The sequence below is a fragment of the Syngnathus acus genome, chromosome 13 (genome assembly GCF_901709675.1).
Source record: "Syngnathus acus chromosome 13, fSynAcu1.2, whole genome shotgun sequence".
NCBI classification, from domain to species: domain Eukaryota; kingdom Metazoa; phylum Chordata; class Actinopteri; order Syngnathiformes; family Syngnathidae; genus Syngnathus; species Syngnathus acus.
Window position 1 is genome coordinate 8,658,196 of NC_051098.1, and position 19,072 is coordinate 8,677,267.

At 43.6% G+C, this 19,072-nt stretch overlaps 2 protein-coding genes and 6 non-coding genes across 8 annotated transcripts; 3 read left to right on the plus strand and 5 right to left on the minus strand.

Annotated features, from left to right (window-relative positions):
- Nucleotides 1-1,963: 1,963 nt before the first annotated feature.
- LOC119132721 (solute carrier family 13 member 5-like) lies at nt 1,964-9,640 on the minus strand. The gene is made up of 12 exons (XM_037268191.1): nt 9,437-9,640; nt 8,787-8,915; nt 7,980-8,116; nt 7,356-7,561; nt 7,102-7,282; nt 6,310-6,432; nt 6,032-6,244; nt 5,204-5,310; nt 5,021-5,142; nt 4,660-4,821; nt 3,163-3,300; nt 1,964-2,911 (listed from the first exon to the last, which is right to left on the minus strand). The coding sequence occupies exons 1-12, from the start codon at nt 9,533-9,535 to the stop codon at nt 2,786-2,788; spliced, it is 1,743 nt and encodes a 580-aa protein (XP_037124086.1). The 5' UTR covers nt 9,536-9,640; the 3' UTR covers nt 1,964-2,785.
- Nucleotides 9,641-10,055: 415 nt separating this feature from the next.
- Nucleotides 10,056-10,243, plus strand: LOC119133153. The gene has a single exon (XR_005100079.1). It is a non-coding gene; the product is annotated as a U2 spliceosomal RNA (small nuclear RNA).
- masp1 (mannan-binding lectin serine peptidase 1) lies at nt 10,244-16,617 on the minus strand. The gene is made up of 12 exons (XM_037268317.1): nt 15,990-16,617; nt 15,439-15,667; nt 15,163-15,364; nt 14,935-15,066; nt 14,436-14,632; nt 14,206-14,353; nt 13,700-13,818; nt 13,334-13,421; nt 13,018-13,092; nt 12,691-12,938; nt 12,420-12,605; nt 10,244-12,127 (listed from the first exon to the last, which is right to left on the minus strand). Exons 1-12 carry the CDS (start codon nt 16,013-16,015, stop codon nt 11,732-11,734), a joined length of 2,046 nt encoding a protein of 681 aa, XP_037124212.1. The 5' UTR covers nt 16,016-16,617; the 3' UTR covers nt 10,244-11,731.
- Nucleotides 16,420-16,525, minus strand: LOC119133169. Its single transcript, XR_005100090.1, has one exon. It is a non-coding gene; the product is annotated as a U6 spliceosomal RNA (small nuclear RNA).
- A 780-nt stretch (nt 16,618-17,397) lies between the features above and the next one.
- LOC119133170 lies at nt 17,398-17,503 on the plus strand. The gene has a single exon (XR_005100091.1). It is a non-coding gene; the product is annotated as a U6 spliceosomal RNA (small nuclear RNA).
- Nucleotides 17,504-17,775: 272 nt separating this feature from the next.
- Nucleotides 17,776-17,881, plus strand: LOC119133171. The gene has a single exon (XR_005100092.1). It is a non-coding gene; the product is annotated as a U6 spliceosomal RNA (small nuclear RNA).
- Nucleotides 17,882-18,258: 377 nt separating this feature from the next.
- On the minus strand, nt 18,259-18,364 carry LOC119133167. Its single transcript, XR_005100089.1, has one exon. It is a non-coding gene; the product is annotated as a U6 spliceosomal RNA (small nuclear RNA).
- Nucleotides 18,365-18,708: 344 nt separating this feature from the next.
- On the minus strand, nt 18,709-18,814 carry LOC119133172. Its single transcript, XR_005100093.1, has one exon. It is a non-coding gene; the product is annotated as a U6 spliceosomal RNA (small nuclear RNA).
- Nucleotides 18,815-19,072: the final 258 nt, after the last annotated feature.

Here is a 19,072-nt window from a genome sequence, read left to right on the forward strand (position 1 = left end):
AAACTGCGCGCGTGCGCAATCGCGCACTGCCCGCACGTTCTCAGCGCACAAGAAATCTATCCAGCGCATAAACTGATTTAGCACAATGGCGGAAAAAACTTTAATGGTCAGAGCACAGTAGCGATATAAATGGTTGTAAGCATAAAAATATATTAACTTAGCAAATGACTTGTTACAAAACTTTCCAGGAAATACTAATATTTCGCTTAAATTATATAAATGCACCACACACGCTCTGAGCCAAATGGGTAGCGACAGACCTCAAATATTGCACTTTATCAGTTGAATAAAAGACTAAAAACAATTAGGATAAACCCTTCACTAAAGTAATTGGTTATACTAATTACAATTAGCAAAAATAAGAATGAAAAGAAAAATTAAACAATGATTTTCCCAACCTTGTGTGCCTTCCCTCCAAAGAGTTACCAGATATTGTTCTGATGCTGCTGCTGTCTCTATTTTGTCCACCTCATATGACCACAAAGCCAGTCAAGATGTGCATTTATAGTAAAGTACTTATACTTTTTAACTGACTGACTTTAACAACGCTTGGAAGGCTCGTTAATGCTACACTGTTCATAGCTCAAAGGTCATTTTACGCACTGGACTGTCTGTGTTAAGGAAAGGGGTCAAAATGTGAGCTCTTTGGACTACAGTCTCTTTTGAGTATCGGTCAATCCAACCAACCTACTATATCTGAAAAGCAACCAACAATTATGTTTGAATGAAAAATTTTTTTAGACAGCAATAACCAGCGACCAGGCTAGGCCAGCTACATATACACTATTCATACAATCTGACGTCCTTTTAAGAATTAAATTGCAGGGAGAATGGAATGTAATATCTGATTCATCATTCCAAAATTTCACAACTTAACAGAAATGAAACTTTTTGTAATTTCGCAACAGAATCTTTTTTAGACAGGAAGACAGGAAATCAGACAAACAAACACCTAAAGGACATGACATCAAGAAATGTCAGTATCAGGATCACGAGATAACGTTATCCGTTATTATTTCTAAGGTTCGGCCCGCGGGCCAAACCCGGCCCGTGTCTAAATTTAGACCGGTCCGAAGCATCGTGTCATAAAATCGATAATATGTGGCCTGCTGGCACTGTCACAGGGACCTGCGCGCCCCGGAGCGAGCCACACAAATGAAACGCGTACGAACAGGAACGCGCACATAAGCGAGCGCTCATGATTGGGTGTAAGCGCGTTCTCCGCCGTCCCTTCCCATTTCATGCAGACACAGTTGTCCGTTTGCAATATAATCAGTGATACAGACACTATCTTATCCAAATGTGCGCACACCAAGGACTAAGCAGACCCTAAGATCAGTGACGCTGCACAGGGAAAGGCAAAATAACCCACGGACTACTAGTGAAAGCTCTATCCACTTCCTCCTAACTCTACAAACACTTCAGCGCGTCCGCGCCGCCCACTCACAGTGATTGCAAACAACAAATAGACTATATGGATATTTATTTTGTGATTATGAAGTATTTTGTTGTGTATGAAGTTAAAACTAAAAAGATAAAATGGAGAATGATTTGAATCTGACATGATACAACCTGGCCTGTTTACAAAACACCAATATCACCCTCGTCATTAATACAATAACAATAATAAAACAAACTCAATACATGTAATAAAAAAATTCATTCAACTTTCATAAGATCGTTCATTTGTATTTATTATTATTTTCATATATAACTATCCTGATAATGCAATTGACAATAGATTCTCATTTGGAATATCAACCTATCTGCAGACAGCAAAGGATATAGTTATACATATTTACAAGTTAATTTACAATGGTAATGGTTGGAGGAATGTCAGTCCGAGAATGGTCGGCACCTATACATTTTCATCTAACCAAATATGCCCCCCTTTGCAAAGAGTTTGGACACCCATGATGTGCTTGTATCACTGTTCTGTATTAAATATAAATTTAAAGTCAAATTCCTCATTGGAGTACCATTTATTAGGTTAAGAAACAAAAGACAATTATTTTGGTAAATTTCATATCCAAAAACATATCTTGAGAAAAAAATATATACAACTGTAGAAAAATACAGCAGTTCAGATAAAACTCATTGTTGCATAATCATAATTGCAAAATGTCACAAGTACAGCACTAGTTTGAATAGTAAACAAAATTGGAATGTTGGGCACAAGTCTTGCTGTTATTCACAAGATACTGCAAAGCTCAAATAGTGCTGAGAGGAAGCCCCTCACAGATCAAGTGTAAAAGTTATTGTTTATTTGCTTTTGTGCAAAATGATCCATGCATCAAATTGTTGCAGTGTTTCTACTTCCTGGGCCTGAATTTGACATCTCGGTTGGATATCGCATTTTCTTCTTTTAGCAGCCAAGCCATGAATTAAAAATGTCCATCTTGTAGTAGAAAACACGTCATGTAAACAATATGTAAATGTGATATTAGTGGATTGTTATAACTGAAATGGTTAAGCAACTGCATTTCTAACATCTGGTTGATGTTTGTTTTAAATGCCTTTTCAAAATAATTCACCTTTTAGTCACATAATGTGTTAACATTTGTTTTTCATTGTTTTATGGATAAAGAAGATCTGATTTGTGATCATATTAATAGAAATGAAGGTGTTTCCCTCTACTTCTGATTCGTCATCCACTAGGCTCGAGTGTGGACTTGAAAATAAACATGGCGTGAGACTTGCGTGTCAGCAGCGCAGACCATGTCAGACCATAATGTGGCTCAGACCAGAGAGCAGGACACTGATGAGGCGGGGAAGCTGGGCACTATCAGGGCCCAGTCACATTGGCCCATGGAGGAAAGGAGTCCAGGTGAAACATTGCCCGACCCCAGGTATTGATGGACAGCGTGATGCACAATATGCCGATAATGTTCATGACTATTCCAGTCCTAGCCTGAAAGATGAGAGAAGGTCGAACAGAGAGGCATACAAACATGGATGAATGGACTGCTCCCACAAATTAACTTAATTGGTAGGTGTAGATGGCAAAATTGCTGGCCGGACGGACGGATGGGTGGATCTACTAACAAATGTGGGGTTGTAGGTACATAATAGACTCACTGACAGACAGCTAGGTAATTCAACTTACTGGTTAGCTATGCTAGTTCCACATAGGACGAACCGAGGCCAATAGACCACACTCACCATGTCCGAAACCTTGAGATATCCATAGGAAAATACGATGGCGTTGGGTGGCGTGGCCACAGGCAACATGAAGGCAAAGGAGGCGCTCAGGGTACAAGGCACCATGACGTACAATGGGTTGATTCCAATGGACTGCGACTGTGGAATCAAACAAGGATCAACTTCAATCCTCCGCTCGACGTCAGCTGGTAACCGCCAAAGAAAAAACTGATAATTTAGACAAATTCCTGCAAACTCAGGGCTGACTCATTGCATCTGAAATAGAGAATAAGTGGAACATTGAAAAAACTCTCAACAGACGGGCATAATTTAGGAGAATTCCTGCAAACTCAGGGCTGACTCATTGCATCTGAAATAGAGAATAAGTGGAACATTGCTAGCAATAATAGCAGCCTGCAAACATGAGTCTGAAAGCATGACACCTCACAAGGGCAGAATAATTTCTGCTTCTTAGAATACACGGCATAGGTAACAGCCCTTCATCGGAATTGTGGCCACACTGATTTATAGGTTGTGGCCACCAACATATGTTATTGAACCATTCAAGGACTGTTCTTATTGCGTGTGGGAAGACATAATCTTTACTTGAAAGGATTCAACAGCAAATTAAACAATGAAGGGGTTTGCCAAAGGTATAATGAAACAATGCGAAGGGATTTATTTTAATTGAAGCCCCAAAGATAGTTTATGTTAACAACTTGAAATTTGGCAAGCATGTATTTACTGAACAGAACAAAGTCTTGAGAAGCCATCCCCGAATCAGCTGGAATAAGCAAAGGAAAAAATCCTTCAGTATCATTTCGGCTATTGAGAGTGAGACTTGATTTCTCACCATAAAATAGGAAACTGTAAGAAGTCAACTCCACAAGCTTGACCAAATGTCTTGAATGTGATTATCACATCCCCTTGGAAGATTCATAATGACCCCCTACTAGCAAAGATATCTAGCTTCAATAACTCCGAACACTTCAAACTTGCATTGAGTCCTCTGTCTGGTACATTTTTACTTATCATAGCTTACGCAAGAGGAACTCACAAGCTATAACTTTGTCCCACCCCAATCACTTTCAGTTGCTTGTAGCTGAGGAGATTTTTTCTTTTACTTGTCTTCACCCTGACTAAATATCTCCATTTAACCGGTACCATGTTTCGCAACCCGACTCACTGGCGCTCACTCGTAGTCCCCGACCAAGGTACACAGTAATGCTATTCTTCAGCCCGTGGCGGGGTGGGCTGCATTGCAAGGCCCAGGATTTGAAATGGCGTGTTGGCAGGTTATGAATGGGAGGAGGGGCCCCTGGGGAATGGGACTTAACACATTCAGCTTGAATGAGCAACTACACGGATAACAAAACAGGCAAACTGCCACTCGGTGGGGGGGGGGGGTGTTTGAATGCTGGGCTGCCATTGAGGGAAATCGACTGAAAAGAATCACTTCACCTCGTTGAACCAAACATCAAATGATGTTGTCTTTGAAATTGTTATTCTATTGCTTACCAATGATGCTAAGATGGGCAGGAAGAGTGTCGCAGTGGCCACATTGCTGGCGCACTCTGTGAAAGTTGCAATCAGGAGGCACAAGATAATGGCGATTGCCCATGGTGGGATGCCTTTCAAGGGACTCATTTGATCTCCCAACCACCTGGAAAGTCCCGATACCTGTAAACAATTCATGAACTAATCGTACATTCAAGGTATCAGAGATTGAAGGACATGTTAAAAGATGTCCTTTGAAAGTCTAAAAGAGCTAAGATGGACAACAGATTGACAGTACAGTAAGACTAGCACTAGCATCCGTGATCAAGATTCAGACTTTTCCTAGGAGCAACTAGTAGTCTCGTGTCTGTCCTCCACCTACCTCACTCCCTTTGGCCAGTGCAAAGCCTCCTCCAAGGAGCAGCACAATTCCCCATGGTAACTTCTTCTGGGTCACCTTCCAGCTGAGCAGACGTGAAGAGGAGCTGGACGTCTGATCGGATGCTACAGAGTGAAGTTGTCAGTGTTGTGTCATTCCACGGCGACAACGTTTTGATGGACCAACCTATGTCGAAATTGTTTGTCTTCCATGAGCAGAAACGTGGGGGTCTTGATGGCAGGACAAAGAGGAGGATGGCAATGAAGATAGCCACAGTGGCATCTGTGACGTACCTGAATGGAAGGTGATGTTGTCATACGACGTGGACTTCAAGATATAAAGGGCCCTACTTTCGTGAACAGGCGCATGTGTTCTCACTATAAAAACTGGCACTGCTTCATTTTTGTGACATGGCAAGTTCAGTTTATCATTTAGGTTTGGCAGACTGTGCTGTGCCTCATTAGGTATTCCAGTGCACTGTGAGCATTTTCTAGGGCATGCCCCTGGCACAGCTAACAATTCAGGGACATAGTAGTATTGACAAAAACAGGCTAAACCAGGTCTAAATTGTGGCGCGGATGGCTGTTCCTAGCTATGGCTAACTTTACATCATACACAAATGGAGATCTTCTTGGCACATCTTCACAAACGTATCTCCTGCATGGATTTGACTAAGTCCGTTAAGCTTCTACAATGTCGACTGCATCGCTTTCTTGTGCTGACTTTAAAGGGAATAAGGGGACCCCCTTCGATTGGCCGGCAAACGTCGGCTTTGTTGTCCCACAATGGCTCAAACGCCCATTTCTAACTATGATTGTCTATGAAAATACCTAAAGAAAGTAAGTTAGACTGCACTTTACATTCGGGAATATAGAGACCGGTCTGCTAATTTGGCAAACACAGGCAGTAAGTCTTCTTCTGAAAATCCGACGGCACTTGCATCACTGTGCAGGTGAGCTGTCTATTAAAATAGAGCCCAGTGTGTTATTAGGGTGAGAAAAAAAAGTTTTGTACTCTGCTTTGGAGTTGAAGATGTTAGTGGCCCAGCCGTGCATAAAGCCAGGGTCCCTGGAGAACCACAGGATCACTAGCAGAACGAAGAGACCCAGGACGCTGCACTCGCCAAAGGACATGGGCCCCAGACGACGATGCTGCCCCTGGATCACTTGGTAGGCGGCCACTTCCTTCTCCGTCTTTTCAGAGCCACAGCCCCACGTCTTCTTGAAGCTGGAAATGAAAGTCCCTCTATGTTCAGTGCCCAACCTCTGCCATGTAGTTTCTCAGTCACTCACTTGAATCCGATGAAGACAAACTGTAGCCACAACCACGCCATCACCAGCATGAGCATCATGTTGGGGAAGGCGAATCCGAACCAGGAGGCGAAATTGATCACGTCACCATTTTCAGGAAATAGTCTGAAAGACAACAATATGAAGGTTAACTTAGTTTTACAGTTGAAAACTACGTCTCAGAGTTCACATTCCATTCGGTTGTGTAATGATTAATCAATGCCATTTTATATTCTTGCCAAAAATATTACTTCCTACTTTGCTAAAATTGTACAAATATTACTAAGCATAACTTGACTTTTTTTTCTACCTGTGTGGTTACATGCAACATTTGAATAGTCTTTTAATCCCCACTTGGTTGTTCAATATTATTAATACATGTGTGTGAATATTGCTGCAGTGACAATTTAATTTCGCAGACAGAATGACCAATGGATGGCTTGGTGGCCTTCATTTCTCATAGAGGCCAGTTAGATGGCCTACAATAACGTCAACCTCTGATTGGCTGGTTAGAGCAAGCCAAGTTCGATTAGATCTGCAGCCATCTGCACCACAATGTTTCATAAATAGCAACTCTACTGAGTAGGTTTTAAAAATGATGTTATTCCAAACTGCTATATAGTGTTTTTGAATTATTCCAAACTGCTATATAGTGTTTTTGTATAACAGTGACAGTTTCTATAGTTGCAACATGATAGTAGAGGTATAAGGGGATGGATTAGGTCTCTATTGAAGGCCCAGGGGTGAAACTGCACAAAGGGCCACTGCCATTCACCAATCAATCCCAATACCCACTGGCTCATTTGTCCGTTGAGCACCAAGTTAGGACCAGTCCCCGTCAACGTGGCGGTGCCACCGATGCTGGCGGCGTAGCAGACGCAAAGGGTCATCCCTTTGCACATCTTCCGTCTTTCCGCTGCCTCCTTTTGTCGAGTCGCCTCAACGGAGGTGTCCAAGAAAGTCACCACCACAGGACCTTCAAACAGGAGACCAGGGTCTGAGAGGAGCAAGCGAAAAACACGGTACCGAAGAGTCCAGCATCCACACACCTGTGACATCTGTCTGTTTCTCCTGGTTGCCGTTCACTTCTGACGTCTGAACCTCCTCTGAGCTCAGGATGGTAGGCATCTGCGCCTCGCTGTTACTGAGCTCCTCCAGGACGGCTTGAACGATGGGCACCATCATGGCTGTGGTGGCCGTGTTGCTGATCCACATGGACAAGAAGGCCGTCACGCCCATGAAGCCCAGCATCAGCCTGCCGACAAGGGTCAAAAAACCATCTGTGTTAGAGCAGTTGTTCTTAAACAAAGGTCCTCAAATCCTCCAATAGTACCACCTCCCTGTCTTTTAGAATAAAAGCCTCTTTCAGTTTTCTTTCAAGCCGTATATGGAAATAAAGTTTTATTTTTTATATCCACTTGCTAAAATATGACTTGTTAAAAAAAAACAAAAAAATACTACAATATTACTTGAAACTTGTTTTCAAAAAATCATTAAAACTTTCATTCTTATGCCATTTAGGGCACATGGTAGTTATGATGAGATGATGTTGGAAAATAAAATCTCAGTTGACCCAAATAGTTTGAAAAGCCCTGATTTCGAGGAATTGTCGCGAATGAATCATCAGCTCGGAAAAAAAGGAACTTGGAAACACAACGACAGATGCAACTCACAGCGCTGGTCGTACACCAACCAGCAGGAGCACCCTCAGGGCGATTCGCTTATGCAGGTTCCAGTGCTCCACGGCCACGGCCACCATCAGACCCCCCACAAACAACATGTTGGTGTCCTTCAGGTACTGCATGCACACCTGAGAAACAGCGGCACAGTACTGATGTTGTCGAGAGAAATAAATGGACTTTTTAAAAGTAATATTTTGACATTTTTGTCTTCAAAATAATCCTCCCCCAAAATTTTTACTTTTCATATGAAATGTGACTAAACCCCATGATACCACCGTGAGTTGATATCCACCCAAATTTTCTGGATAATTAAAATACTTGCACACCATAATCTCCAATTTTTTTGCTGTCTTCAATCTCCTCTAATAAAATGTACAGAGGTAACAGCATGAGGTCAGAGCATGTGCCACAAAATACATATTTCAAATTCAAACCACAAACTTCAAGCTTTCCTCTTCACTGGTCATTCTGAGTCTGACACACTTTCCCGCATTCTCTGCCATGCTTTGTGCACTCCCTGAAAGAATTTTTACATCCAGCCCTGTTGTCGTGGCTATCTTCAAAACGAAGACCCTCTTGCACTTGGAAAAGTGTTTATAAAAAAAATTACACTGAGCCACTTCAGGTGAGAACCTCCAGCAAGACAAAGAACATGCAGGAGAAACCTCAGCCAGGAACTGTCAGATGCATTCTCACCTCTTCACACCATGATCAAAGCAAACACCGTCGGATCCACACTGAAGGGGAAAACTCACCATTTGGGTATGTGACAAAGTTAAAAAGGTACTTTTCACTCACATTCTTGGACTCCATGACTCCAAAGAGCGGGAAGAGGAGCGCTGGAAGCAGGGCCGTCACCGCCAGTGGGAGAACCTCAGTACACCAGTACACCGCCATGAGGACGATCACATAGCCACATGCTGCTTCCTGTCAAAACACTTCAGCATTTACTATCATGGCTCTTACGTAATTAACCGATACTATGATTCAAAGGGCGCTGATGGCTGTTATCAGGAATTTAGATTACTTATTTTGTTGATGATGAGTTCTTACTTATTTTGTTGATGATGAGTTATCAGACTATCTCCTAGGCCAGAACACTTGTTCACATTGTTCATGTACGCACAAGAAGTTCGTGATTTTAAGTCTTATCATAACAAGAGTGTTAGTGCGTGCGTGCGTCACCGTTGTCACAGCGTGGACGCGGAGGGGTTCCCACGCTGGAGAAGACCCCTCATGTTAAAATCACAGCTTATTACACCGAGTCCCGTTCTCACGAATTTCGTGTGTATATAGTGCATGAGCAACAGGTGCAAGTCAAACCTATTCGAGTGGAGTCGAGGAGAAACGTCGAGGACTGTTGCGTCATTTTAGCATCCCGTGTTCGAAATGAATCAGTAAGGGAATAATGAAAATAATAATAATAATAATGGTGTATAATATCTTACCGAAGTGCCGATGACGAGCGGCAAAGGCAGCAGAAGGAACGGAGTCGCATAGAGAATAAACTCGTTCTTGAGCGACAACAGACGCTTGAGCAGAGCCATTCTGATTAAAGCTACAATTGGTAAAGTGGCCGTCTCTTTTTACTGCGTGCGTGGAGATGCAATGACGGAGTAAGGAGGGAGATACTAGTCCCATGCGAATGAAAGAGACCGGGGGGCGTTGCGCATAATAGAAAGGAGGCGGTGCAAAGTTGTGCAGACAGGGCCAAAAAAGAAAAATGTATGTATGTATGTATGTATGTATGTATGTATGTGATGAATATAATTATAAGAATCCAAATGAATCCTAATCATAAGTTTGTTATTGCAAATGACTATTTTTGTCAGCTGTTTAATAAACTATTCTCACGCAGAGATAAGTTTATCGCCGCATTCTATTTCTATTTGAACCACGTGAGTAAAACCATAAACACAGGAGTAATTGACAAACATTTGTTCGATGTGCAAATTGAAAACAACATCAATGCATTATCATTCAAAACTCTATTGAGTTGTTGCTTGACATTTAGCTGATGAGAATTAAACTTGTGTATGGAAATCCTCACCTTTGATTATTCCGTTTATCGCTCCTCGGCCTTTTGCTTAGATCAAAGGTAGTATCTTGTCTTATCAGTATAAAAGCTGATACGTCCTCTATCTGGGGACCATATTAAATTGATTATTGGACCAGGGAGGTTGATTAGGTACTTGCTCTGTCCACTCCACGCATCAATCTAGTACTGCAATCCCTCCAGGAACGGCACACCTCACAAATCTATCAACATATGTATATAGATTTATGGTCGTTATATATTACATATTCACCTATGGTTGAGAATAATACAATTCCTTGCACATTTTCCCACTCAAATTGTATAATTGGCATTAAAGTCCTGCAGGAGGCAGTAGTATTTCAGATACTACGACACATCCAATAACGCTCATGAGTAACCAGAAGTGTTGTTTGCATATGACCTTCGACAGAAGTACATATTAGACATTACATTATTTAGTCAAGTTAATTGTCTCTTTTTATCTCAGTCGTAGAATTGGCGTACGAATAACTGTCGTTGTTTAATTTTTGTCCGTTTGTAGTTTATGAATTAGGCTCTTCAATTCATCGGTTTTCATCCATCTCAGCCATTTGCTGCTTGCTATTGATTGAAAATGTCCATGTCATCACAGCTCACCTTACGAACGTCATGTGAACAAACTGAGAAAACATGTCATTTTCAGTCAAATCTATAAATTTAGGGTATAGTTTACCGTAACATTTAATCGACTAGTTTACTAATCTTGCAAGTGTGCAAAATGTGATGGTTACCTGCAGATTCCTGCCAGCGTGATTTACTAACAAAACATAGTTGGTTAATATTCAGTGTAATTTAATGCAACATGTTCCATGGTTGTGCATGCATGTATCTGTTTTGGCTCCTGCTGACAGGAATGATTGCTAACATTGATAACACGTAGGGCTGATGATACCTTAAAGGAGACACATCATATTTTTTACTCCGTTCACTTTTATCCATTTTCTGTTACGTATTTTCATCTATTGTGTCAGTTTTTGGGGTGGCACTACCAAACAAGGTAATGGGTGCGGCCAAACGGTTTCACAAATCCGCCACCTTTATTACTCAAGAGAGCCTTTTGGATGCATTTTGAGTAGTTGTATCAGATGAATTGCATCAAAAGTGTCTGTTTTATTTTTAAATATGGGGGTTTATTTTGTTACGTGTGATGTACGGGCAAGTCTTCTACTGTTCACATCTTTTTATCGATCAAAATGTTTGCGACGCAAGTAAACGCTACCTCCGATAGAAAAAACTACAAATATGTCTTATGGCCTGGAAGGAGCGGGGTGTGAAGTATCTCATTTGCATTTAAAGAGCGCACCAAAATGGCTTGCTCTGAGCAGCTCCTCAGAACATGAAGAGAAGTAAAGAGGGGCCTGTGATGCTATGAAGGCGAGGAATTCAGACAAAAGCTTTGCTGTTTCACTTTATATAGACCACAACTGAATGAGTAAAATGTAAAAAGGAAGGATTTGTAAGCATGATATTTCTACTTTAACTAATGTGCATAGCCTTGCTGATTTTAGATTGTGTAGTTAGGACTTAGCATGTGATGCTGTTACCTACATGACGTGTTATCCACAGCATTCGTTATAGTTTGACTATGGCTAGGTATAAGTAAACCACAGTGTTATCTATATTTAGACTATAGGTGTGCTAGAATCGTATGCTGCGTGTGACATCATCACAGGAATACCAGGAGGTGCTGCTGTATCCATGTCAGGTATTTGTTGACGCGAGTGTAGACGCCATACACCCTCCGGCTGCCGCATTCCTCGGGACCAGCCCACGACACCAGGCCATACACGGCCCACTGCCGGGTGACGGGGTTCTCAGCCACAAAGGCGCCCCCGCTGTCGCCCAGGCAGGTGTCGCGGCCACCCTCGTAGAAGCCAGCGCAGAACATGTTGTCGCTGACGTTGTAGCTTCCCGTGCGGGCTGCGTAGCTGGCGCGACACTCATCCTGCGGGACCACCGGCAGACGAACAAACTGCAGCAGGTCGGAGGTAACGTCAGGGTGCGACACCCCCCACCCAGCGACTACGCCTAGAGAGTGGGGTGGGGGAGAGGTGGCGTCATCCTGTCGAACGTAGAGGTCACAAATGTGAAAGTCGGAAAACATGGAATTGCACGTATTGGAATGGTAAGGTCAATTCCTTTGTGTTTGTTGTATACAGATGACATTTGGGGTTTCAGATTAAAAGATGAGACAATATGAGATAAACATCTAAGCATTAATTCCTTTCATGGTAGTTACATCTTGCTGTGTTAATTAAACAACGCAGAACAGGGCACTTTTTGTCATTTCCAACCCTCATTAAATTAACTTGAAGCAAACAATATTTCATTTTTGGTGGCACTACTTTGCTTACCTGTGGTGGCGACGGCAGGCAGACGGGCTGGACATCGTGGTTCAGCTCCACCTTGACACTCAGCTTCAGCAAGGCGATGTCATTGTCAAAGTCACTGGGTCGGAAGTCGGGATGGACCAGCACCTGAGACACGGAAAGGACGGCCGATGCCTGCTTGTCCCGCACGTCCACTGCACCCGCCACCACCTGGGAGACAACAGGTGCTGTCACGTAAGTCTTTTTTTTTTTCAAAGCATGAATGATCAAATCAAATACTGTTGTCTGCCATCACCTTGATGTGTTCGGGGGCCACGGGGACCACCTGGGCATCCCGGCGGCGAGAGCGCACAACATGGGCGGCAGTCAAGATCCACGTGTCCGACAACAGGGCACCCGAGCCGAACCAGCGCTCCGACGGGACACGGCTGGTGTCCTCCACACTCAGCAGAACCTGCCAAGGGAAGTTCCCCGGCTCTGCAGCGCGACCGCCGACTATGCGCTTCACCTGGACGGCCAGCGGACGTGACGGGCGGCCGCATGCTAGCAGGTGACATAACATGAGACCAGTGAAACGACATGACGTGTCAAAAAAGCAACTGGGTGGTTCGTCATCGCTCACCCGGCACACAGGATGGAAGCTCCACCCCTGGCGCAGTGTTAACACTCAGATTGTTTGGGCCGCAGCCAAACTCATCTGACACACGTTGGACAAACCAAAAATGATCGCATGAGAGTCACATTTGCAAATGACATCTGACACAGTCTGCAACAAACCCATTTATTTCCAAAGTAAGAGGCACCAAATGAGGAACTTTAAAGGCAAGAGATGTCACAAAACACCAAAAGTGACATCAGACAGAACGCACATAAAACACAGATGACGACAAACACAAAGGATCAAACCAAAAATAGCAAAAAACCAGAGCAACTCTTACTTTTACTTTGACAGACAGGAAGTGCGGTATCCCAGGTGCCATCTTCCTGACAGAGCATCTCAAAGTCTCCATCCACGCGCTCACCACCCTGCCGTAGAAAAACAAACACTTAAAAGTATTATAGAGGATCTTATTTAGACGTTGTTGTGTAATGCCTTTAATTATACTTTGTTGTCGTGTGTGCTACTTCTGTTATGCCAATAATCACAGCAAAGAATTGCAATGGTTTGTGGCATTTTAGCTGCACCCATGCTAATGCTAGCACAGGGTAAGAGGAGACCAGAGATACACTATGGAAGCCAAGATGAGTCAGGTGTATCACAATCATGAAACAACCATGGCTAGAGGCTGGAAGAGGAAGTGAACCTTGATGATCATGGAGCCTGGAGAACACGAGACCCGGACGCGGTCCCCAGCTGAGTACTCGAGCTGGAGCGGGCTCACCGTAACGTTGGTTGGATGCACTGGAGATGCACATGGACTTCCTGTCTTGAGGGAATAAACGCAAGGCAGGAGTTGTCAAAAAAAGAGGATTTGTTCAAGTGGACGCTTGTGTGTTGGAGACGTTTCATATTTCTTTACTTCATTTTCACTCTAAGTGGGTCAGTGAGGGTGAAGAATTTATGTCAGAGACAGTATGTCTTTGCGAGAAAGCATATGAGTGTGTGTAAGAGAGAACGTGATTTTAAAATGCCAAAAGCCAGGTGAGCTGTGTTTCCTAAAGGGCGGGGCCTAAGAGAGCAAAATTCTTTATGTCAACATCGAAGATCATCTCTGACCACAAAGAAAAGTCCACTAGACAAAATTCCATCACCTGGACAACTTACACACATTAGCTTAGCATGCTTGCTCTGAGCGTGTGTGCGACCTACCCTCGGAGGTGTACGTCATCCTCCATCCAACATTTTCTCCTGAGTGGTCGCTGTGAAACAAGATAATAACGACGTTGGTGTCGGTCTGGATCACACCAGGAGACTGACCACCGCAAAACGGCCCAAACTCTTTAGGCGCCGCTCGGATCTGAAACGCACACATTCACTCTTGGCATGTGTGTGTGCATGCGTAACACTCTGTGTGTGTGTGTGTGTGTGTGTGTGTGTACCTTGAGGTAGTCATAGGGACAGAGGGCTTCCGGGTGATCCTCCACGTCAAACATATCATCAAAGTGGAGGCGAAGCTTGAGTCCCGGCGCCACCCGGATAATATAAGAGCACTCAGTTCTTTTTGGGTATGGTGATGGAAAATTGGGGCTGCTCAGGGAACCCACACGCTCAGAAAACACTAGGTCACTACACTCAACTGCACACATACACAAAATAGGAATACACACTTCATCAATCAACTGTGCATGCCTGTGTGAGTAGAAAAATTCAGTACATGTAAATATTTACAAGTATTCCGCCAGCACTATCAGTCACACAGCAGCCTCACACATACACACACATGTAATTGTTTTATCTGTTGTGTAGCTAGAAGGTTAAAAGGTTGTTAGCATGTTTAAACATTAAGGACATTTTGAACCAACAACTCAGCCTTTCACAAGCATTCAGTGATGGGGAGAAATTACTTCAGTGTGTGTGTTCGGATGTGCGTGGTGTGACCTGTGCACGTGCGTTTGTCAGGGTGCAACAGGTAACCATGGCGACAGGAGCAGTAGAAGCCGCCCACATAGTTGTGACACAGGTGGTCGCAGGCGACGTCTTCGTCCACACCTTCCGCGCACTCGTCCACATCTCAGGTTGGCAACGGGACAAACAAAAAGTTACATTTATAAAATTAAAGTTAAACCGTGAGGCCGACGCGTAGAGGCGTTGTGCAGATGAACGCACCAATTGCGCTGTAGTGCGCTTGGAAGCCGGAGAAGTTTTGCGGGTTGGAGAAGTCGGATGAGAAGACGATGCTGACGACGTTGCCAGGAGTGCTAAGCGTTTCGGGACCCGGAACGCTCTCCGGATCCAGAGATTCACTGCCACAGAATATTCCCAGGATGGAAGCCCCGCCCTCGTCCAAGGCCCTGCCACCAGCCTCCACCTGTGCATGTGCACGCAAGATCACGTGCCACCGTTTGCTCTTCAAGTTTGTGTTTGTTCGTATGAGTATCCCACCCTGACGTAGTCGCACTGGCACAAGTCAGAAGGTTCCAGGTCAAAATGGCTGAAGTCCAGTTGGACACGGAAACCGTCGGGAACACGGATTTCCCAGCGATGGCACGTGTCGTCGGGATATGTGGCTGGGAAGTGTGGTGACTGGAAGCTTCCAAAGGGTTGAGTCAGCGACACCATATACTCAGAATCCGCCAGGCCCAGCAGTACGCACGAGAACAAATACACTGACCTACATGCACACACACACAATCATGCATGTGCATGTATGCGCGCACAAAAGCATGCAAAACATGGACACACGCGCTCAAAAACACATCAAGACATGCACAAAGACACTCAGATGCAAAGGGGTACAAATACATGAAAAGGTGGTTACTTACACTCACGCACAAAAATGTATGATGAGCAGACTAGTTTAAGAAGTTACGATTTACCAATGGATGAATAGATCCATGAATGAGTGAAAATATCAATCGGTCACACTTTTTTATCCCGTCACAGTAAATCAATCACTAAGTCAATCAATAGTCAAATATATGAGCGAAACTGACCTCATGGTGCGTGTCTCGCCGTTCATTAGTGTGCATGTGCGTGACAGGCAATGAAGTCCATCCTGGAAAGTGACGTCTGTAACAGCGTGGCGCGGTGTGCATGGAGACAAGGGGTCCGGGCGGTGGGACGTAGTTGGAACAGCGTCATCATATCTCCAAAAGTCATTGAAACATTGTCCTTTGCATGCCTGCCACCTTGTGGCTGCATTGGATACGTTTCAAGAGGGTGATTCATAGTGGTTGAAACATTTGCCTGCACACGGTTGCCACCTGTGGCGTTAAATCCCACCCAAACCTTCAATCTGGGTAAATACTGCAACGCTCAATACATCCACTAGAGAGCAGCACACTCATTCCCTTTGGCGGTTTGGTGTCCATTAAACGATGAAGATTATTCTTGGATTTCTTTTTCCCGTTTATGGTAAAATAATAAAATGAGGAACGCTTCACGAATTTGCGTGTCATCCTTGCGCAGGGGCCATGCTAATCTTCTCTGTATCGTTCCAATTTTAGTATATGCGAAGCCGAAGCGACGCAATAGGCTCATGCGACAGTCCAGTATATGAAGGGTACGCTAAGCAACCCTTCTTACAGTTCAGGTGTCACACTGACCCATACGGACAAGTGAGTGATTGCAGAACGCAGAAAGGTATCTCACAGGATATCGCTCCTCGACAGGCGCGAATTTGATTAGAGTTAAATGTAGTGGCCAACGTCATATGATTACAGTGATGTTGCTGCCTTGGACATCGATGATGATAAGAGGAACGTTAGCACTGCAGAAGAAAGGGCCCTAAATAGTAAATATACTCAAAACTGATGCAAAACACCGCTAGCATGTTAAACTCACACTGGCCTTTAAACCAAAAGCATTTCAATTTCCCACTGCACTTGAATGCATCAAGCATTCATTGGATGCGCTCTTGTCAGCCGTGATCGAAATCAACTTGTATGCTTGTAAACTTCAATGATTGTACATATTGTAAAATGTGTCAATTCTTTAGCTCGTACTGTTGCTACAGTTGTCCCTCCCCCAAACTCTAACACTGCTGTCGCTGCAAGATTGTATGAGAAGCACCCTCCCACACACCCTGGCTGCATATCCCATTGGGTGGAAAGGAGGCGAGGCTTTTGGCTGCACCAATGGCATTGAAGATATTTACATAATATTTCATGCAGCCAATCAGATTGCGTTCCACCGCCGATCTTTTCTATGTATAGTTTTCTGTAACATTCTGCTTACACGCAATCGCACAATGATCAGTACATCGTTTGAGTAGCACCCATCTACACTCATGCGGATATTTTAAAGCCAAATAAATGTCCGTAGAGGTCATTGTGACACCTGGACTGTAAGAATGGTTGCTTAGTGTACCCTTCATATACTGGACTGCCGCATGAACCTATTGCGTCGCTTCGGCTTCGCATATACTAAAATTGGAACGATACAGAGAAGATTAGCATGGCCCCTGCGCAAGGATGACACGCAAATTCGTGAAGCGTTCCTCATTTTGTTATTTTACCATAAACCGGGAAAAAATACCTAAGAATAATCTTTATCGTTTAGTGGACACCAAAATCCCCAAACGGCCAAACGGAATTTTCTGTGAAATTCTGCTTACACACAATCGCGCGATGATCAGCACATCATCCGAGTAGCATCCATCTACACTCATGCGGATATTTTGCAGCCAAATAGGTGTCCGTATGGTCAGTGTGACACCTGAACTGTAAGAAGGGTTGCTTAGCGTACCCTTCATATACTGGACTATCGCATGAGCCTATTGCGTCGCTTCGGCTTCGCATATACTAAAATTGGAACGATACAGAGAAGATTAGCATGGCCCCTGCGCAAGGATGACACGCAAATTCGTGAAGCGTTCCTCATTTTGTTTAATTTACTACAAACGGGAAAAATAATCCCTCGATTTAATCTAGTTTCGCTTTAGTAATCGAAATTCATTTGATTACTAAATGAATATATTCACTGACTGAACTGACTTTATTTCATGGTACATATGTTAACATTTTGTATTGATGTGTTTGGTTGGTTGTCCTTTTCAATAAATGTCTAAAAGTACTTTGGGGAAGCGGGCAGCTGCCATTGTGGAGTAGATTTTTGACTGGCAACAATGTGTTGATTTTTGAAGGTGATGTTCATGAACGGCTCATTTTGTGCACTAGTAAAAAACATCCATGTCTTGAATTTTTGGTTTCCACTAAACAAAAGATTATTCTTGGGTATGTTTTTCCCGTTTATAGTAAATTGAAAAATGAGGAACGCTTCACGAATTTGCGTGTCATCCTTGCGCAGGGGCCATGCTAATCTTCTCTGTATCGTTCCAATTTTAGTATATGCGAAGCCGAAGCAACGCAAATGGTGCTTGTGACAGTCCAGTATATGAAGGGTACGCTAAGCAACCCTTCTTACAGTTCAGGTGTCACACTGACCCATACGGACACCTATTTGGCTGCAAAATATTTGCGTGGGGTGGGGGGCCAGCTTCACGCAGGTAAAATATCCGCATGAGTGTAGATGGATGCTACTCAGATGATGTGCTGATCATTGCGCGATTGTGTGTAAGCAGAATTTCACAGAAAATTCCGTTTGGCGGTTTGGGGATTTTGGTGTCCACTAAAGTTTAGTGGATCCTGGGTTTAGTGACTAAACGATAAAGATTATTCTTAGGTATTTTTTTCCCCGTTTATGGTAAAATAACAAAATGAGGAACGCTTCACGAATTTGCGTGTCATCCTTGCGCAGGGGCCATGCTAATCTTCTCTGTATCGTTCCAATTTTAGTATATGCGAAGCCGAAGCGACGCAATAGGTCTATGCGACAGTCCTGTATATGAAGGGTACGCTAAGCAACCCTTCTTACTGTTCAGGTGTCACACTGACCCATACGGACACTTATTTGGGTTTAAAATATCCGCATGGGTGTAGATGGATGCTACTCAAACGATGTACCGATCATTGCGCGATTGCGTGGAAGCAGGATTTTACAGAAAACTATACGTAGAAAAGATCGGCGGTGCTACGCTACCTGATTGGCTGCATGAAATATTATGTAAATATGTTCA

Excerpts from the sequence above, each read along its gene's own strand:
- LOC119132721 (XM_037268191.1), bottom strand. The coding sequence starts at position 9,535 with ATGGCTCTGCTCAAGCGTCTGTTGTCGCTCAAGAACGAGTTTATTCTC. Across the intron at positions 8,916-9,436 it reads CGCTCGTCATCGGCACTTCG|GAAGCAGCATGTGGCTATGT; the intron begins GTAAGATATTAT and ends GTGTTTTGACAG. Across the intron at positions 4,822-5,020 it reads CACTGGCCAAAGGGAGTGAG|GTATCGGGACTTTCCAGGTG; the intron begins GTAGGTGGAGGA and ends AATTGTTTACAG.
- masp1 (XM_037268317.1), bottom strand. The coding sequence starts at position 16,015 with ATGAACGGCGAGACACGCACCATGAG. Across the intron at positions 13,093-13,333 it reads TCCTGTCTGTCAAAGTAAAA|ATGAGTTTGGCTGCGGCCCA; the intron begins GTAAGAGTTGCT and ends AACGTGTGTCAG. Across the intron at positions 12,606-12,690 it reads TGGCCCCCGAACACATCAAG|GTGGTGGCGGGTGCAGTGGA; the intron begins GTGATGGCAGAC and ends GTTGTCTCCCAG.